The sequence below is a fragment of the Phaseolus vulgaris genome, chromosome 5 (assembly GCF_000499845.2).
Source record: "Phaseolus vulgaris cultivar G19833 chromosome 5, P. vulgaris v2.0, whole genome shotgun sequence".
In the NCBI taxonomy this organism is placed as follows: Eukaryota; Viridiplantae; Streptophyta; class Magnoliopsida; order Fabales; family Fabaceae; genus Phaseolus; species Phaseolus vulgaris.
The window spans coordinates 33,658,990-33,681,273 of NC_023755.2; the positions used below are offsets into that span (position 1 = coordinate 33,658,990).

Here is a 22,284-nt window from a genome sequence, read left to right on the forward strand (position 1 = left end):
AGGAAGAATTCACTAAGTGAATCCCTGCCAAGAATACGATAGAAAACTTCTCGGCCAAGGAAGAATTCACCAAAGTGAATCCTTGCTGAGAGCACGATAGAAAACCTCTCGGCCAAGGAAGAATTCACCAATGTGAATCCCTGTCGAGAGAACGATAGAAAACCTCTCGGCTAAGGAAGAATTCACTATAGTGAACCCTTGCCGATGGTATCATAGAAAATCTCTCGGCTCAAACACAGCCAAAAGAAATTAGAAAAATATAAGCAACAATAAACATGTGTACGCTACCAAGAGATCAAGAGAGAAAAAGGGCAAAAAGTAATACTGAAAATTAAAATAACTTGTCATTTAATTGTATCCAAAAGAATCGACAAGCCATATTGTCTACACAAAAAAGGGGTCACATGTTTACCAAACCAAAAAGTCAATCACATGACCCATACATAAAGAACAGACCTAGTTATCAGACTCTATGTGCTCAACCTCAGAAACTTTATGGGGAGCCGAGACCTCCACTTAAGTAAAGCTTGGAATCTGGTCTATCGGCATGAGCTGACCATCATAGAAGTCCTTGTCAACATCAAATTTCCCTTCGTCCAAGGAACATTGTAGAAGAAAGTCGCTTGTTGGAGAACCTTCTTGAAGCCAAGCTCGTGTTCTTCCATAATGCTATCTTTGGCCACCTTTAGCTCCTTCAGCGGCTTATCTATCTTCTCTTTGGACCTATGGTTGGTCAAGGCCATATCCGAGAGACTCTCCTTCAGACCCCGGATCTCTTCATCCGCCTTTTCGACAACCTCTCTCCCTGTCTTCTAAGCCAACTCACACCTTTCTTTCCATTTCTTCATCTCGGCCTCCAGACCTTGATTTCGAGCCGAGAGGTTGGCGTTCTCGGTCAGTGCTGACTGCAACTTGGCAATCGACTCGCCCAACTTGACTCGAAGACCCTCCGCTTCGACAGCATTCTTGTCCCTTTTCATTAAGTCTGATGTCATCCGTTTGCCGAGAACTAGAGTCCTGGAACACAACTCCAGAAATGCGTCGTGCATTTGGGAAGGACGCACTGAGAGGTACGCATCTTGTTGATAGGGGTTCAGCTTGACAGTGACCTTATCAGCCACCTTAAGCTCATGACCAAGGAAATCGGGGTCACTTGAACTCGAACCACCGGCCACTCGGCCTCTTTTGGGAGACTTCCCCGAGGAAGAACGTTCCCCGTGACGCCGAGAGGATTTGCCACAGCCTTTCCCATAATCCTTCTTCCTCTTCTTTGGGTTAGTAGGAGGACAATTGGTCTCAACAGCAGGCACCGTAGTGAGAGGAATAGTTACCTCTGCAATCGGCGTAGCAAACCCTCCCGACACTTCTCCTCCCTCGACCTTTCGTGCTTGCCTCTTCAAACGCAACTCTCGAAAATAATCCTTCTTCCCACCTAGCGGGACTAGACTTGCCATTATACCTACACAAAACGAAAGGATTAAGTCAATAATAGTCAGATAAGCATTAAGACGAGTAGAATCACATACCGTCAATATCTACACATCTATCAGACGATAAGTAAGCACGAACGAGAGATCGGGTTGGAATCTTGCGTGGAAGTTGGTCCAATACCGACAACACTTCTAGGTCAACATCGATCATCAAGGACCTTGGCCATACATTGATGCGTGTTGGATCCTTCGTCCAATAGAAAAGGAAACCTGGGAGTTTTGTCGTCAAAGAAAAATGGTCAACCTTCCTCCTCAACGACAACTTTAAAGAAACCACCTTTAAAGTTCTTATAAGAAGTCGTGTAAGGAGCAAAGTTATTTTTCGCTTGACCAACCAAAGACACCCAACCTATTCGGTCACCCGGCCTCGTACCAAAGAAGTGTAAAAAAGACCTGGCAGTCGCCTTAACACTTAGCACCTCACACAACACCCTAAAAGCCTGGAGCAAAGCCCAACTATTCGGATGCAGTTGTGAATGTGCTACGTTTAAGATACGCAACACTTCCATGGTAAAAGCATCGAAAGGAAAACGGACATGGATATCCGAAATCAAACAAGAATAAAAGTAAAAGAAATCTTTGCGCTCTTTCCCCCTACCCAGACAAACGGTCTCGAACTCTCGACACTTACGGAGTGCGAAGGCACCGTTAGGCACACCTTCTAACACTATATCTACACTTTCCACAAAATCTTTGAGCATAGAAACCTTTGTGAACTCCGAAAAAACCTCAACGGACTTTCTCATTGACCCACACATACTCGGCTTCTCGGGTTTCTTCACCCTCATACCCACTCGACGAAGACATCACCGGTTTCGTACGCTCTCGACTCAGAGGACCGGCTACATGAGAAGAACCCTCGACATTCTCGGCATCACTAGTAACGACATTTGTGGCCAATGGCCCCCTCTTACTCACACCCAGACATGGACAAAAATAATCTAGTAACCTAAAGAGAAGACATCGTTACCTCTGAAAGACTCTTCACCCGATAGGTCAAGATTGCAAGGATCAATCACTCGACTCTCGAGCTTTCGGAGCTAGTTCACAGATCACACAGGAAAAAATGCCACACTATCACCACTATTTATAGGCAAGGAAAATCCAGAATCTGAACCGTCACAGCTATTCCCCACCGTTGGATCGACTCCCAATTAACGATCCAGATCACGCAAGATTCCCCCCTACATTGTACTACGCATACACGCCTTGAGTACAACGACCATCCCTCACTCACCCTCTCGGAATCATGGCTCACCACACGAAAGTCGCTGAGCTAGACACTCACATTAGCTACCGGCTATGCGACCTTATCGACCTCAGAAACCTTCCAAGGCAACACTACAAATTCATCAGACTCTACATTATGTTGACTACATTTGAGCTTGGGGGGCATATGTGCTACTGGATGGCCGAAAAACCGACTAGCCGACAAGTGTTACAGCCAAACACGTAATTAGACGTGAATAAACGAGATTAAACGCAAAGCATGGTTAAGGTGCAATTGGGCCTTCAACTAGACTTAAAAGCAGGCCCATAACAGCCAGAGCCCATCCAGAGCAGTATAAATAGCAGAAGAGGCACAACACCCAAGGTAACTATTCACTCCCTACTCCTCTGGTACCTAACTCTCGAACTAATTTGATCGTCGGAGTGTCTTCGCAGGCACATCCCCCATCATGTTCAGATCAAAGGAGATCCAGCCGAGAGAAGCCTAACTGAAAGTCCGGAAAAACGAGAAGATTACAACAAGAAGAAGTGTTCTGTAGGATTCTAGCTTTGTAGGAACACTATGCATAATTATAATGGAAACATGACACTAATTATGAAACATCCAAGTAATTTTCACACAGCAAAAAGATTAAAGAAAATCAAGCATTAAGCCAATCCCAGATCCATGCGCAATAAAATGTCATATTTTAGAAATCTTATCAAGGTACAAGCGTGATGTTATATATTCATCCCTTATGGGTATCAATAATTCAGAAGGTCTGCACACAGCTCTTGTATTTAGTTTTGGTACAATACTTTCCTAATCGAGTCTCGAGATGTGCTAGACACAAGCTATCAAGACCAAAATCCTTCGACACATCACCATCCATTGTCACATGGACGGTGTCAAAGGTATGTTTCTAAAATAGAAGTGTCAACCAAACGTTTTCCATTCTAAAACATAAAATAATATATACACATGCAAAACAGGCAATTAGTGCACAACACATGTTTGTTTGTTTGCAATATTTGGGGTCGATATTAATTGCTTCGTATCGGAGGAATATTTCTATAGCACCACCAGGAAGGAGCGGTGAGCCAGGTGTATGCCCATATATCTATATCACCATGGAAGCAAAAGGGCTCATTATCCTTCTTGCCAAGAGTGAAAATGCCCCACTTGTTTACGTCGGTCCCGTTGAATATACCTTTTAAATGATCGTTGCAAAAGTAAATGTTGTTTCTAATTCCCACTCCAAGTTCCTTTGCAGAGAAGGATGTTGAGCAACATTTCCCCAAAAATAACATTTGATCCCCCAAATCCTCAACCTTCTTCCATGATAACTGACAAAAGTCCAATGCATATACCTCAAATTTTTGGGTCTCAAGCACCGTATCTTGGCAGGAACTAAAAAATCTACAAACAAGCAAAAGCTCCCCACAGGACTCCATAAGATATCTTAAAATTTTATTGGTCAGAAACAACATTCTACTTTCTACTAGTAACCTAAACACTCTATCTAGATGAAACCGTGCTTCTATCTTGGAAAATGTTCCAAAATCATCATTACCGTTTTTAATACTGGAGTAGATACTTTGAACATCAATTTGCCATATATTAAATCCATCTGCCAGGAGATAAAAACTTCCATTACAAAATACAGCATCCTCAAATGGCTCACCTGTTAATTTACTGTGTTTACGCCATGAATTTGCTCCTGTGACCCAAAAGGCCAACTCACGGCATTGGCTGTGTAGAAGCATGCAAACAAAGTTATTCTCAGAAGGAAGCCCGGAGGACACCATCTTGTGATAAAAGTTCCATACTGAAGGGAGACTAATTTGGCTTCCTGAAAACGGATTCAACAAGTTAACTTCAAGATAGAAATTGTCTAGCTCTTTTACCATAAACAACCAACCACGAAATGATCCCCAACAATACTTTCCACAAGCCTCTGCTAACTCCAGCTCCCAAACACGATTCTCCAATATACTGATACAAGTCCTAGTCTCTTTGTTCTTCTGACGTGACGCCAAGAGACAAGGAAATCCATGTCTTTGCCAACTAGGAAGTTCTTCTCCAAGAATAGCATTCCAACTCATACAAACTTTGCTGATCGATAAGCAATCAATAAAGGTCAATTTTTCAGCAATCATCTCAAGTATTTCACGAGGGAGACTAGACCAATCTGCACAGTATTTCTTTTCCAGTTTACTTATTCTTTTATGTATTTTTTTACTGTATTTGGCACAAAATCTTCTCCTGATAGTTTCCAACAACAATAGAGGGATACTTGACAAATATTCATAGTATTTCTTTGTTTTTGTGATGATAGCTTCCAACAGTAACGAGCGCATCCTGCTTGATGTTTATGATTGAATGAGACATCAAATATACACCGAAAAGATTAATAACAGACTAGTCAGCTGATAGGCGCATAGCTCCAACCACGAACGCAACACCATTCGGGCCCAATCACCTCAATAAAACTAAAAACTCTCTTTGTCCTAGAAAATAAGGGCACATTTCCTAAATATCATGTTAAATCTCATTTATTTGTTAAATCTGATTTATTTTTCGACTAAAAAGACCTAAATATTACTTTTTAAGGTTCAAAATTACAGTGATAAACATGTAAAATGCAGAAAATTGTATAGAACACAGAAAAGGAGGGAAATTAAACAATCCAGGCCAAGCCAATGCAAAGTCCAACCATAATACATAATAGTAAATTCCATGGTGCATTCACTCTGATGCGCCACAAATTGCATATAGAAGAGGAACTATAATTTCCTAGGTGACTTTGGCATAGGATTCATGGAAACCTACTCACCACTTGTTAAGCATGAAAAATAATCCATCTAGTGTTTGCCTATGTACAGGGGTTTTTGTACTCTGTATTCTGTTTTCTATTATATTTTCGTATTCTGTTTTATTATGTATTTTGTATTCTGTATAAACCTTTTGGTGGTATATTTCAATATACAGTTTTTGCTTATAAAATTTACTATCTTTGTTTCATCTCTCTTCTTCTCCTTATATGGTATCAAGAGCAAAAAAAAATCAGCCATGATTTCCGCTACTTCTTCTACATCTTCCACCACCAGTCCTTCATCTTCCTCTTTTACCATGGGATCTCTTCTCCCACATCAGTTCACTATCCCAATCACTCTAAAGTTGGATAATGACAATTTTCTTCTTTGAAAACGGCAGGTTCTAACTACAGGTAGGGTCCCCTGATCGGTACCTACCGTCCACTGCTGGTCAATCTCCAAAACCTAATGATGTCTATCTTCACTATATACACCAAAACCACCTCATTGTTCCCTGGCTTCTTGCGCCAATGGCGTCCACCATTCTCACAAAGATGGTTGGCCTCGAGAAATCAATTGACATTGGAAACGCCTATGCACTTCATACACGTCTCATACCAAGGCAACAATCTAGAAATTGAAGCTTCTTCTTAAAACCACAAAAAATAATAAGTTTGTATCCACTTATCTTCTGGATATAAAGAAAACTGTAGATACCTTGGCAGCGATTGGTGTAGCAATCTCCACTGAGGAACAATCGAAATGATTCTTAATGACCTCTCCGATGAGTATGATGGTTTCATTACATCAATTATCTCACGAACATATCCATAGTGTTGATTATCTTGAAGTTTTGCTGCTTGCTCGAGAAGAGCATTTTGAAAAGCACAAAACTCAGTCTTCTTTTCTCCATGCCAATACTGTTTCTAGAAATGTAACTGTTACAAATCTTGCAAATGCTCGTTCTAGGTTTAATCCCAATTCTTCTCGTGGTGGTCGTGTGCCTTCAAGAAATCATGGATCCCGTTCAAATCATTTTACCAATGCTTGTATTCCCAACAACAGTGCTCCAACCTCGAATATGCCTTGGCACACCGTCAAACATCCATGCCAGATTTGTGGCAAACTTGGCCATACAACGCTTCGTTGTTGGCACAAGAATGGTCAGTCTGAACAAAATTCCTTTAGTGCTAACATGTCTCAATTTCCCTCTCACCCAGATGAACAATCCTCAATTCTTGGAGCACCATCCACCATAATTGATCCGCTGTGGTATCCTGATAGTGGGGCATCCCATCATATCTCAAATGATTCGGAAGTCTTATCAACAAATCAACCTATCACGGCACTGATCAAGTTCGAATACGTAATGGTACAAGTATGCGCATTACACATATTGGTACTGCTAAATACACTCCATCGCACACTGATACGGAATTTATCTTAAGAAATCTTCTTCATGTTCCTCACATCACAAAGAATTTACTTAGTGTATCTCAGTTTGCCAAAGATAATAATGTCTACTTTGAATTCTTTCCTAACGATTGCTATGTGAAACATCAGGTAACCAAACAGACTCTACTTCACGAAACTGTTAAAGATGGCATCTATGTTTTTCCTGAGCCTATTTTTTCTGTTTCTGCTAATGCAAACAGTACTGTGCTTAAACCTGGAAATTCTGCTATACAACTTTGGCATGTTAGACTAGGCCGCTATAATTACAATACAGTCAAAACAGTATTACAAAACAGTGATATTCAATTTAATGGTTGCAAACAGTTTTGTGATGCATGTGTGTTTGGCAAAGCTACTCAATTACCTTTTAAAGATTCAACCACTGCTTATAATTCTCCTTTACAATTAATCTATATTGATATTTGGGGTCCTGCACCCATTCTTTCTTCCACTGGAGCACGTTATTATATCTCTTTTCTTGATGCTTTTTCTAAGTATACGTGGTTGTATATCTTACATAGTAAATCTCAGGCTTTATCTACTTTTAAACAGTTTAAATCTTTAGTAGAAAATCAAATTGGTAAGCGTTTACAAGCTATACAAACTGACAATGCTAAAGAATTTTTATGTTTTAAAACTTTCTTGCATGAGCATGGTATTCATCATAGACTAACATGTGCTTACACACATGAACAAAATGGTGCAATAGAACGTAAACATAGACATGTGATTGATATTGGTTTAACCATTCTTGTTGTTGCTTCTTTACCTTTAAAATTCAGTGTTGAAGCATTTCATGTTGTTGTTCATATTATTCATATTCTTTCTACCTCTGTTTTTTACAACAATAATTCATATGAAACTTTATTTGGCATTAAACCTGATTATGCTCACTTAAAACATTTTGGTTGTGCATGTTATCCTCTATTACATCCATATAATAAGAATAAGTTCAATTTTCGCTCTACATGTTGCGTTTTTCTTGGGTATAGTCTACAGAATAAAAGATATATTTGTTTGTCTAATACTGGGAAACTATATGTATCTCGCCATGTTGTTTTTAAAGAAAAATATTTCCTTACTCTCTTTCTAAGTATAACTTCCATGTCTCTTTTGATTCTATGGATCTTTTTTCTAATACTCCTTCTATTCTTATGCTCTTACCTGTTCCCTCTCATAACGCTTTACCTATTCTAGCACATGTTTCACACACTACACCATTTATATCCTCGAAAACGGTTTTTCCTTCTTTTGATATTAATGAGGTTTCCACTGATCCTCCTATAATCGACAATGCTCATCCTATGATAACTAGATCCAAAGCTGGAGTGTTTAAACCCAAGACTTATACTGCTACTGTCTCTTATGATCATGAATCGATCTCTCTTAAAGCTGCCTTATCCTCCTTAACTTGGTTACAAGCTATGCAAGATGAATATCAAGCTCTTCTTAAAAATAAAACATGGAGTCTCACTTCTTTGCCCTCTAGTGCTAAAGCTATGGGTTGCAAATGGATTTTCAAAAAACAAGTTCAAAGCGGATGGAACTTTTTAAAGGCATAAAGTGCAGTTAGTGGCCAAAGGATTCACACAATCTCCAGTTTATACTATAATGAAACTTTTAGCCCTATTGTCAAACCTATTACTATTCGGGATGTGTTATCTCATGCCATTAAATCTCTTATTTCTAATTTAAGTTCCATATTTGCTCTTAAGGATCTCAATCCACTGCAATATTTTCTTGGCATTGAAGTTTGAAAGGTTGTTGATGGAAGTCTTCACCTCTCTCAGACTAAATATATAAATGATCTTTTGCGGCATACTGATATGACCACTGCAAAAGCTCAAAAAACTCCTATGTTGTCTTCTCTTCGTCTTCAACAGGATGGCTCCACTGCTGTTTCGGATACTACTCTATATCGATCTGTGGTTGGAACTGTACAATATATTTTCATCACTTGGCCTGATTTATCTTATGTTGTGAACAAAGCGTGCCAGTTCATGCATAATCCACAAGATCATCATTGGAAAGCAATCAAAAGAATTCTTTGCTACCTTGTTGGTACCACCAATCATTGGCTTCTTATCAAACGAAATTCTCATTCATCCATCCTTGGTTTGGCTGATGTTAATTGGGGCACAGTTCTGGATGATAGAAAATCAACGACAGAGTATGCTGTTTTTCTTTGTTCAAACATTGTATCATGGAGTTCTCATAAACAAAAAGTTGTGTCACGAAGCAGTATAGAAGCATTGTTGCGGTTTTAGCAGATATTATATAGCTTATATCTTTATTCAATGAGCTACACATTCACCCTTCCTTGCCTAAAATTTATTCTGATAATTTGGGAGTGGTTCTTTTAAGTGTTAACCCAGTTATACACTCAAGGACCAAACACTTTCAACTGGATTTTTGCCTATTGTACAGGATTTTTGTACTTTCTGTTTTCTGTTGTATTTTCGTATTATGTTTTATTTTGTATTTTGTATATTCAATATACAGTTTTTCTTATAAACTTGTCTATCTTTGTTTCTCTCTTTGCTTATACACTTGCATCATTAAGCTAAGTTGCAGAGAGAAAAGTACATGTTGCAATCAACACAGTAACACTATCCTCCTCATTCTCTGCTAACGTTGAATCAACAAATCAAGAACCCAAAGGATTTTCGAAAAAATAATGCAATTCTCTTTTTAAAGATTGATAATAATATGAAACACACATTAACTTAGGAATCAACCAGGTTATTCACAACCTAGGAATAGTCATATGGCTAAAACCCCATCAAATAATAGAGTAAAAATACACATAACTTAGTTATCCAACCCCTGACAAAATAAAAATATAAAATTCACAATGAGAGCTCTAGATACAGACACAAGTGAGAGGGAAGACCAAACCCATGAAAAAGTTGAATGATCACTAACCTGGCACAGCAAGTTCACACGATGCTCCTCTTTAACCAGGTAAAAGTGGTGAACCAGAAAGACAAGTTGGAAATACGAGGAAGCTGAACCAACTGATATTAGTATATTAAAATAAAAATAAGCTGGGCTTAATTCAAACAAAACCCACATTTAGGTCAGGCCCAAATTCATTTAATCAATCATTTAGTGTCCGTTTGGCTAACTAATTCCCACTTTTTATTAGTAAAATTTGTACTTCAGATTAAATACATGTTTTAATTATATTAAAATATTCAAAAAAAAATTGTTTAACTTTAGACCAATTTTTTTGCTATAATTTATAGTTCTTCTCTTTCTTTATCAAAACATAAAATAAGGAAAGAGTTTGTGCACTGAAGGTGTAAAGAAAACTTATGCTGAAATCACACACTATTATGTATAATACGGTGTTTATTATGATTTTTAACAAATTACAAGGAGTATTTTAGAAAAAATTATTATGATTTTTAATTGATTGGGTATAAAAATATTTACATTAATAATGTATACAAATTAAAGTCATTTAAAATTATTGATCTATAATCAATTACGACAATTTTTATTTATAATACTTTTTAAGAAAGAAAATAAGAAGAAAAATCAGATGAACTTATTAATTAAAATTAGTTTATATAGAAGTGAAAAAAATACAAAATTGTGTAAAAACTTTTACAAATTAATTTATGTATAAATTAATTTTATTCTTTGTAAAAATATTTTTTGAATGATATTTAAAATATATTTATTTCTTATTTTTATTTTGTTAGAAATCATATAATAATTTCTCGAGCAAATTGCGTAAATTATAATAATTTTATTTATGTGTTCAATTTCTACATGAATAAAAATTATTAACTTCTAGTAAATCTTAAATCTTGAGTGCAAAAAAAAATTATACTTTAATATTAAAAATATTAAATAATAATTAATTTTAAACATAAAAAATAATTAATTATTATATAAACTAAGATATTATTGTATAAACTAAAAAAATTATTAATATATAAAATAGTTAATAGGTAAAATGTAATTAATGTTAAATATTAATTTAAAACTAATTTATAAATTTTTATTAATAATTAAAATTATTTTAAATATTAATATTTTTAATTTATAAAATAATATTTAACTTACACATGTTATGTATATATAGTAAAACTCTTGAATTGTATACTTATTAATAAAAACTACATAAACTTTTTTTTTATTTATCAATTGTGTAAAAAAGTTATATTGGACAAAAAAAAATTAAGCTCTATTAAAAAAATATTTAATGTTTGTACGCTAGTCACAAGTCAAATTAATTGCGTACAAGTCAAACCATCTTATCAAAAATGCCTATTTTAAGTATGATTTATAAAAATAAAAAATTCAATCATAACAAAATTAATTCATTGAAATAAGTTTTTTTAATAGATTTTATGCTTAAACATCATGAAACACGTCAAATAATCTATAGAAAACTTTCAAACTCTTACCAATTTTTTATTATGTATTCTATAATTGATGTACCTAGGTCGAATAAATTTTATCTCCTTTCGTCCGAAAGTACATGGCTGGGATTTTGGACTCTTCTGAGTTCTTAGTTAACTTCTAGTTCATACACATTAAGCGTTATTGTTTTAGATTGAAGGATAGAGAATTATGTATTTTATTCAAATTTTAGTTGAATAAATATATCTAGAATAGTTAATGTCAACCTAACATTAGAAAAAAAAAATGTGATCTACATTATACATTAATACAATGAAAATTTATAAATATAAAAACTTACTATTGTTATTAAAATGTTAACATAATAAGAATTTATTACACAAAAAAATTTCTTTTCCACTACTACATTTTCGTGTTCTTCTTCATTATGTCATTAATCCTTTTCATTTTTTTAGTCATTGCAATGCAACACCACCTTTCTCACCATGCAACAATATTTACCTTTTTTTATTTCTTCCTCTATGCATCATTTTCACTAATATCATTATCTTCGTTTCTCTCATCCAAACTATTTTTCTCGATTCAACTCCCTCTGTCTACGCTGGGAAAAGGGCTGCCAGAGTAGAGTGAAGGCTTTGTCTCTTTCTGTTTGTGCTAGTTGGCCCTGACCGAATGTTCTCTAAATATTTTTTTCTTTCTTTTGTTTAAAACAAGTTCTTCATTTTGAATATAGAAGGGGTCCCAAGAACTAAGGGTCCCAAGAACTACCTTCACTTTTCAAGCTGCCCCTTGTGTGTTGTTCGCAATTCACATGAAAGACTGGTTCGCGTCATTTTCTTAAAAAAGATATTAGATCACCGTGGGAAACTTTCAAATGAGTAATACTTACCATTCGATTATTTTTCAAAAGCAAAGCCTATCCCTTTCGCTCCTCAACCTCAATGTCACAAGGAATTGAGTTGGAAATGATTAGACTAGAACTGGATCGCTTATTGTAGAAGGAATGTCACTGGCTAGAAAGGATAAGGAATAAACCGCCATCGAATACCTATAACCACTCCGACTACTTCTTATGCATGAGTCTCATTCGACGAATGGTCGTTGTCACACCTCAATAAGACCAACTTCATTACTTACAAATCGGCTTTGAGAGCCCTTGGCTTGGTGATGAGTACATCCAAACCAAAGGGCATGATGAAACTTAAAAAGGAAGGCTTAAAAAGGCTCAAGAGACTTTACAGCACAAGGTGACTAATATTTTGGAAGCCCAATTATTGAATTGCCCACAGTTTAAAAAGACTTCCTTGATTACATGCACAACATGTTTGGATCCTTAAAAATATAATAATATTTTTATTTTTCTTCAAGTAGGATTTGAACCCAAAATCAGATGGAAAGTATCAACTTAACCATTGGGGAAAATGATCTTTCTTGAGTATTTCAAAAGTATTTCAAATTAATCCAAGCTAGAGTTGGTTGAAATCTTCCTATCTCTAGCTTGTAAGGGATATAAAAAAAAAAAAACAAGTTACAAATTCAGCTCACACATGATCAATGGCCCAAGATCAAATCCAAGCTTCCAAAATAGTCTAGGACTTTCTTTTGCTATGTTTTTAGTAAACTGTATTAGACTGTGTAATTTTTTTCTCCTAGATACTATCTTATCGTTTTGAAGAGCTGTAATAATTCTAGGCTATACATCTTTCTTTTCGATTGCAATAGTGACTCAATTAAAAAGAGAAGCTTTCCACCAATACTCTCTGCCTTTTTGTCCCTTTATCCCATATATCCATATTCGTTATAGCACATGAAGTACAAGCAATGTCAATGGCCTACTGAACAGATGTCCAGTCTATCCACCCACGGCAATGGTTGAGAAAGGTGTTTGTTCATTACACACCGAAAATAGAATTTAAAATATTTACCTGATTGGTAGGTACTATAAAGTTCTTCAATCAAACGGGATGGAACAGTATACTCAAGAGAAGCACTAGCCTCAACCTTTTTCATCAACTTCTTAAATCGTCCAACCTGGAATGGGACAATTGTTGACAAGAATAACAAACAATATTCATACTCTAGTAATGACAAATTACATTAGTGAGTCACAGGGATGAAAGATTATGAACATAAACTCAACTACAGAATGATAATTATTTATTCAAAGCCAAAGCAGCAAGTGCTTGTATCTTTTTGATAATTCAAGCCAAAACAAATTAATATATATATACACACACACACCTAATCTATACTAGAGATCAACTTAGTTGCTTAGTGAGTAAAAAAAGTTAATGGAGAAAGAACGTAATTGTTGAATCTAGTTAGTAGTCAATACGAAGTCATAATTTAGCCTCTTCCATGGCTCAAATGCCATAAAACTCGATCTAGCACAAGCCAGAACCATGAATGAGACAAGAGAACTTCATACCTCATCGTTTGACATCAAAGTGAAGCAACGCCCAGTCTGACCTGCTCTTGCAGTCCTGCCAGCTCGATGAACATAAGTCTTTATGTATTTGGGCATGTCATAATTAATAACATTTCTTACCCCTTCTACATCCATTCCCCTAGTCATTGCATCAGAAGATACAAGCACTTGAAACTGCCCTTTTCGAAACTCATTCAGTGTCTTGCTGCAGAGAAGTAGCATATTTTTGTCAAAACACTGGCATATATAGTTTTCAATAAATTTGGGATATCTAGCTATTATTTCAACAGTAAGCTTTAGTAAGCCTTTTAATATAAGTTGTTTCAAACATCATAAGCTAACCTAAAGTAGAAACTATAAACACACTGACTTTCCATAGATGAAAATGTCTTTCAGAACAGGTTTCGCATCATGTCCAGTATACAAGGAGAGCATTCAGCTCAAAAGTTTAAAACTTTAGCTAATTGTTTAGAGCGAGTTAATCAAAACTTACCTTCTTACTCGTTGATGTTGATGACCAGAATACTCCTTGATGTCAATTTGCAGATTTCCAAAACAATTCAGCAATTTGCATAGACGATGTGTTGAGTCCACAGATCTTGTAAAAACTATGCATTTTTCTTCTCCCAGGGATTTCAAAAGGGCAACCAAGTACAGGGGTTTGACCTTTCTTTCTCAGATCTACAATACATAAAAATTTAAAAGCACAAAGGTAACTTTTTCATTATAACCTATAAAATTTTAAATTTGTGAAAAAATAAATCTAGTAACTAGCTAGCTATAAGAGATGCCAAATTTATGGTGACAAAGGCTAAAAATGATCCCCATCACACCCTTTAGAAATTTAAAGAAACAAACTCCTATGCAATGTCATACCAGTTTGTATGATTCCAAATTTTCTGGGAGCCTATACCGCATTTTGCCAGGGCTGAGGAATAAAGGATGACGCAAATTAAGTTGAACAAGCCTGCCTGGGTCTCAAGTTAATGTCGCAGATAAAACAACCTTTGCCAGCCTAGAGTGAGGCCTTGACCCGCTCTCAACTCTACCACTACAGAAAAAAATCAGTCAAGCAAAAGTATGGTGAGCATTCATTTGTCTATTAAATGAAAAGATAACAAAGATAATAATAGGAACTATATAAACAACAATTAAAGATCCATTTTAAGTTTTAATATGCCAATTACAATATTAGTCTAATAAATTTTTTAAAAATTGAAAACGGGTAACTAGTAAGACTATTAATGCAACAACATATAAAACTTTATAACTATAAAACTGGACATATATTATTATTAAATTATTTTCTAAATATTTTGATATAGAATCTAGGTGGAAAAGGTGAAAGAAACTGGGCAAGGAGAGGGGAATAGGACAAAATAGAGAGATAGAAAGAAGAGGAGAGATAAACAGAGGTCAAAAACTCTGCACTGCATTTGACTATCATTTCCATCTGTCTACATTCAGCTGTCTGGAATAGAACAACTTATCTTATTCATAGGCAAAACATCTATGAACTAACAGTAGCTGACGGACTAACTAACATCATTTTCTTATTTATATTCATGTATCAAATTTTAAATTTCATCATTACAAAAAATTAAAACAAAGGTTTAATGCTATGTTTAGTTCTATCATTTAAGAGAAACAACTAACACTTGAATGTTACTGCATTATTATGGATAAGAAACCAAAAAAAAAAACACAGCTACATCTAGTAGAGGAATAACATCATGCTTATTTTATATATTCTTAAAATTTCTTCTAATTTAGAGAGCAACAGTTGTCCACTTAACCAACTTGCTATATCCACTGGGCAACACACATGTTTTCCATTTTTTATTGATACGAACATTTCAAGGGAGATTCAAACAAATTTTAAACCCACCATGTTCTTCTGTTCCAGGGAGAAAAGGGGACACCACCATCATCATTGTTGCTAGATTGGGTGGATCTAAGTACAGTGGGTAACCAGGACTGATAGTCCTCCCGGAGCAACCGATCTGCTTCATCAACTACCTGACACCATTTAACTTGTCAATAGACAAACAAAAGAAGAAAACCACCAAAGTTAAAGGGCAAAAAATTGGTACACCAATGAGTTGAATTTCCAAACAAAAAAAGATATTTATTTTTCCTATAAATTAAAAATCACGCTAAGTAGTATTCTTGAGAGACAAGAATGTTACCACATACTTCTATATGCTAAACATATGATATAATGATCATTTCCATCAAATAGTGTCAACAAACTAATTTCACTACTCACAAGAAAATGGAGATGCTTCAATGTGAAACCCCTAGACAAGTGGACATGGTCCACAAGCCTTCCGGGGGTTGCCACCAATATGTCCACCTTACTTTGAAACCAGAATGAAGAGAAAAACCCAAGATCTGAATCCTCATCTTCACCCGGTAAGTAAACGAGATTAGAAATCTCATCAGCAACCGAAGATTGACCAACAGCCAAGCCCACACGCAGGCCTACTGGCAATGCAATAGCATCAAAAACCTGTTTAACCTGCAAGGCAAGGTCACGGGTGGGAACCACAACCAAAGCACGAAGGTACTTGACAGTGGAAGCAGGTAACAACTTTTGCACGATGGGAAGTGCATAGGCCAAGGTTTTGCCACTTCCTGTGGGCGAGTTTATACAAAGGTCTCCTCAAAGAAACCTGGTCCAATGATCTCTTGCCAAAGCGCAACTTGAACTGGGAACAGGTTCGAGATTTCCATGTTCTCTAGTGCCAACTTTAACCTGGTGAAATTGAAAATTGTGAGAGGAATTAATTTTAAAAAATGATAAATAGCGTGATTAATGGATTATTAGAGGAAAGTACCGACGGTCCAGGAGAGGAACCCTGCGGAGGGAGAGTTGTTCATAGCGAGTGATGTCGACGGGGTGGCGCATCCATGGCAGAACCGGCACACTTAGTTGCTTTTCTTTGTCCATTGTTTCACAAAAACCCTACACCCTTTTGTTGTAAGGCAGCGCAGGGGTCGACGAAGGAGTAGGTAATTAAAACTGAAAATGCAGGGATTGACGAAGGGGTAGGTAGTTAAACAAAAAAGTGCCTTTAACCATTAATTAAAGAATTGAACTGTTTAAATCATGATAATAATAACATACAAGAACATGCATAACAAAGTTATGAAAATATTAATTGTTGAATCTGTAATCAAATAATTACAAATACATTTTCTCTCCTAAAGTGTAACCTCGTCAATTTAATGGATCCCAAGTGTCCAGGTTTCGTAGTTGTGAAGTAAGATGTTAGGTGAAGCTAGTGGTACTCTTTAATCATAAACTGCCCCATTCCCTAAAACACTCCTAAATTTTTTTTATCTACCATGCTTGAATCTCACGGTTTACATCCTCCTCAATCTCCTTGCCATTTTGTATATGGACCCAAAGCCATGTAACTAATCGTATGGGTATGGTCTCAAATCTAAAAGTTTGAGCTAGATGACTTTTAGAAACTTATATGTCATATACTATATTTTACTTATCAAACAAAAAAGAACTAGTGGAGGAGTGTTGATAGCAAGGTCCCACAGTTCAAATGTCTCCAAACCATTGACTCAAGATTCTTCAAAGTAAAATTTCTCACTTGAAGCAGAACAGAGAGGGTGATAATTAATAAAAAAAAGTGAGGCAATATAGATAACATGGAATCATGGACAAGATGATCTAAACTCCTTCACAACATAGTAAAGTTGTAAGGTAGGCATACTGTGAAGCAACAAATTTTAGGAGATGTCCAGGTAATTCTTCTAGATTGGCATAGAATGCTTCAAAACGGAAAAAATCACTGTACTGAAATGTGAGAAAACTATTTTCACAAATATATAAAAAAATAAATAAAAAAATCATCTGAGATGTATTGTAGTTAAAGAAGAGAGAACTGAGGGAAACATGAAAGAACCCTAAGATGTCGTTAGAGGATAACCGGAGATGCTACGAATGCATAACAGAGAAAGTAGAGAAAACACAAACCCCAACCCTACATCAATAACTAATCTTTACCATCAAAAACCCTAAACCTTACCTTGTCCGATGAGCATAATGGGACGTTTTCAGAGTTATTTCTCCTCCTTCAACTGTCTTCTATGCATTTCTCCTCTTTCGTCACTTGTTTATTCGTGGATGCTCCTTCTTTTCTCTGATTTACCCTACCTTCTCCCACTTCTTCCTTCCCTCAATACTCTTTCACAGATTTTCAAAATTAAAAATAAATGTAATGACATAAATATCCTTCGCCACCTCACCATCCATTGTCAGTGTCAAAGGTATGTTTCTAAAATGCAGTGTCAACCAAACATTTTCCATTATAAAACATAAAATAATATATACACATGCAAAACAGGCAATTAGTTCACAACACATGTTTGTTTGTTTGCAATATTCAGGATCGATATTAATTGCTTCGTATTGGAGGAATATTTCTATAGCACCACCAGGAAGGAACGGTGAACCAGGTGTATGCCCATCTGTCTATATCACCATGGAAGCAAAACGGCTCACTGTCCTCATTGCCAAGAGTGAAAATGCCCCAGTTGTTTACATCGGTCCTGTTGAAACCTAAACGGCTCAATATACCTTTTAAATGATCAGAATCCCATTCATTCCACCAAGGAATAGTTGGATCATTGCAGAAGTAAATGCTGTTTTGAATTCCAACTCCAAGTTCCTTCGCAGAGAAGGATGTTGAGCAACATTTCCCCAAAAATAACATTTGATCCCCCAAATCCTCAACCTTCTTCCATGATAACTGACAAAAGTCCAATGCATATACCTCAAATTTTTGGGTCTCAAGCACCGCATCTTGGTCTGGACTAAAATATCTACAAACAAGCAAAAGCTCCCCACAGGACTCCACAAGATATCTTAAAATTTTATTGGTATGACGATTCTGCAACATTCTCCTTTCTTGTAACTCAAATATCTCAGGCCTTTTTACTTCAAGAAACTGTGTTTCTATCTTGGGAAGTGTTCCAAAATCATCATTACCTTTGTTAATGCTGGAGTAGATACTTTGAACATCAATTTGCCATATATTAAATCCATCCGCCAGGAGATAAAAACTTCCATTACAAAATACAGCATCCTCAAATGGCTCACCAGATAGAAAATCACTGTGTTTACGCCATGAGTTTGCTCCTGTTACCCAAAAGGCCAACTCACGGCGTTGGCTGTGTAGAAGCATGCAAACAAAGTTATTCTCAGAGGGAAGCCCAGAGGGCACCATCTTGTGATAAAAGTTCCATACTGAAGGGAGACTAATTTGGCTTCCTGAAAACGGATTCAACAAGTTAACTTCAAGATAGAAATTGTCTAGATTTTTTACCATAATCAACCAACCACGAAATGATCCCCAACAATACTTTCCACATGCATCCGCTAACTCCAACTCCCAAACACGATTCTCCAATATACTGATACAAGTTCTAGTCTCTTTGTTCTGCTGACCTGACACCAAGAGACAAGGAAATCCATGCCTTTGCCAACTAGGAAGTTCTTCTCCGAGAATAGAATTCCAACTCATACAAACTTTGCTGATCGATAAGCAATCAATAAAGGTCAATTTTTCAGCAATCATCTCAAGTATTTCACGAGGGAGACTAGACCAATCTGCACAGTATTTCTTTTCCAGTTTACTTTTTCTTTTATGTATTTTTTTACTGCATTTGGCATTAAATCTTCTCCTGATAGTTTCCAACAACAATGAAGGGATACATGACAAATCTTCATAGTATTTCTTTGTCAGGTGTCTTTTTTTATATCTTCTTTTCATCCTTTTGGCAGCAATTTTTGTGATGATAGCTTCGAACAGTAACGAGCGCATCCTGCTTGATGTTTATGAGTGAATGAGACATCAAATATACAACGAAAAGATTAATAACAGACTAGTCAGCTGATAGGCGCATAGCTCCAACCACGAACGCAACACCATTTGGGCCCAATCACCTCAATAAAACTAAAAATTCTCTTTGTCCTAGAAAATAAGGGCACGTTTCCTAAATATCATGTTAAATCTGATTTATTTTTTACTAAAATGACCTAAATATGAATACTTTTTAAGGTTCACAATTACAGTGATAAACGTGTAAAATGCAGAATATTGTATAGAACAGAGAAAAGGAGGAAAATTAAACAATCATGGCCAAGCCAATACAAAGTCCAACCATAATACAATAATATTTAATTCCATTGTGCATTCACTCTAATGTGCCACAAATAGCATATAGCAGAGGAACTAGAATTTCCTAGGCTGACTTTGGCATAGGATTCATTGAAACCTTAAAAGCTGAAACCTACTCATCACTTGCATCAGTAGGCTATGTTGCAAAGAGAAAAGTACATGTTGCAATCCACCAAGTAAAACGATCCACAAAGTTCAAAGATTGTATCATGGAGTTCTCATAAACAAAAAGTTGTGTCACAGAGCAGTACAGAAGCTGAGTATAGAAGCATTGCTGCGGTTTTAGCAGATATTATATGGCTTATGTCTTTACTCAATGAGCTACACATTCACCCTTCTTTGTCTAAAATTTATTCTGATAATTTGGGAGCTGTTCTTTTAAGTGCTAACCCAGTTATGCACTCGAGACCAAACACTTTCAACTGGATATGCATTTTGTTCGTGACTATATTCAAAAGAAAAAAGTATCTTTGATTCACCTTCCTGCACCATATCAAGTGGCTGATGTGCTTACCAAAGCACTGTCTAAGTCAGCTTTTACTCGTTTCAGAGATAAACTTATGGTAGTCATTAATCCCACCGTAAGTTTAAGGGAATGTTAATCATGTAAAGTAATTCATCTAGTGTTTGCCTATGTACAAGAAATTTGTCATCTGTGTTTTCGTATTCTTATTTATTTTGTATTTTCAATATACCAGTTTTTGCTTATAAACTTTTCTATCTTTGTTTCATCTCTCTTCTTCTCCTTACATACACTTGCATCATTAGGCTAAGTTGCAGAGAGAAAAGTACATGTTGCAATCTACAAAGTAACACGATCCTCATTCTGCTAATGTTGAATCAAACAAATCAAGAACAGAAAGGATTTTCGAAAACAAGAATGCAATGCGCTTTTTAAAGATTGATAATAATATGAAGCACACACTAACTTAGGAATCAACCAGGTTATTCACAACCTAGGAATAGTTATATGGCTAAAACCCCATCAAATAATAGAGTAAAAATACACATAACTTTTTTATCCAACCCGTGACAAAATAAAAATATATAAAATTCACAATGAGAGCCCTAGATACAAACACAAGTGAGAGGGAAGACCAAACCCATGAAAAAGTAGAATGATCACTAACCTGGCACAGCAAGTTCACACGATGCTCCTCTTTAACCAGGTAAGTGTGGTGAACCAGAAAGACAAGTTGGAAATACGAGGAAGTTGAACCAACTGATATTAGTATATGAAAATAAAAATAAGCTGGGCTTAATTCAAACAAAACCCACATTTAGGTCAGGCCCAAATTCATTTAATCAAGCATTTAGCGTCCTTTTTGGCTAATTAATTCCCACTTTTTATTACTAAAATTTGTATTTTAGATTAATTTAAATACATGTTTTAATTATATTAAAATATTCACACAAAAAATTGTTTAACTTTAAACCAATTCTTTTGCTATAATTTATAGTTCTTCTTTTTCTTTATCAAAACAAAAAATAAGGAAAGAGTTTGTGCACTAAAGGTGTAAAGAAAACTTATGCTGAAATCACACACTATTATGTATAATACGGATGTTTATTATGATTTTTTTTTAAATTACAAGGAGTATTTAAAAAATATTATGAATTTTAATTGATTGGATATAAAAATATTTACATTAATAATGAATAAAAATTAATGTCATTTAGAACTATTGACCTATAATCTATTCCACCAAGTTTGATTTATAATACTTTTTATGAAAGGAAAATTAGATGAACTTATTAATTAAAATTAGTTTATATAGAAGTGAAAAAAATTCAAAATTCTGTAAAACCTTGTACAAATTAATTTTTGTATAAATTAGTTTTATTTTTAGTAAAAAATAATTTTTAAAAAAAACTTATTTTATTTTTTAAAAATCATATAAAAAAATTCAACGTCTAAATTAATGTTAATTGTATGAAATTTAATAAGGATATCTCAGCTGATTGAGAAAATTGCTTAAGTTATATTAATTTTATTAATGTGTTCAATTTCTACATAAATAAAAATTATTAACTTCTAATAAATCTTAACTCTTGGGTGCAAAAATAAACATTCCAATAATCTTATACATCTATATTACAATAAAATTATTAAATAATAACTAATTTTAAAGATAAAAATAATTAATTATTATATAGATATAGATTAAGTTAAATATTATGTTATAAACTAAAAAATTATTGGTATACAAAATAGTTTTTTATTATTAATAAAAATTGATAAACTAGTTTCTAATTTGATATATAATAATATCTACTAAGGTTTTAACTATTAATTCTTTTAAAT

At 35.2% G+C, this 22,284-nt stretch overlaps 2 protein-coding genes and 1 pseudogene across 2 annotated transcripts; all 3 read right to left on the reverse strand.

The window, feature by feature from the left end:
• Positions 1-322: 322 nt before the first annotated feature.
• On the reverse strand, positions 323-21,169 carry LOC137835507 (DEAD-box ATP-dependent RNA helicase 1-like; annotated as a pseudogene).
• On the reverse strand, positions 3,218-9,905 carry LOC137835508 (F-box protein At2g05970-like). The gene has a single exon (XM_068644044.1). The coding sequence runs from the start codon at positions 5,058-5,060 to the stop codon at positions 3,744-3,746; it is 1,317 nt and encodes a 438-aa protein (XP_068500145.1). The 5' UTR covers positions 5,061-9,905; the 3' UTR covers positions 3,218-3,743.
• LOC137834353 (F-box protein At2g05970-like) lies at positions 18,195-19,622 on the reverse strand. Its single transcript, XM_068642412.1, has one exon. The coding sequence runs from the start codon at positions 19,620-19,622 to the stop codon at positions 18,195-18,197; it is 1,428 nt and encodes a 475-aa protein (XP_068498513.1).
• Positions 21,170-22,284: the final 1,115 nt, after the last annotated feature.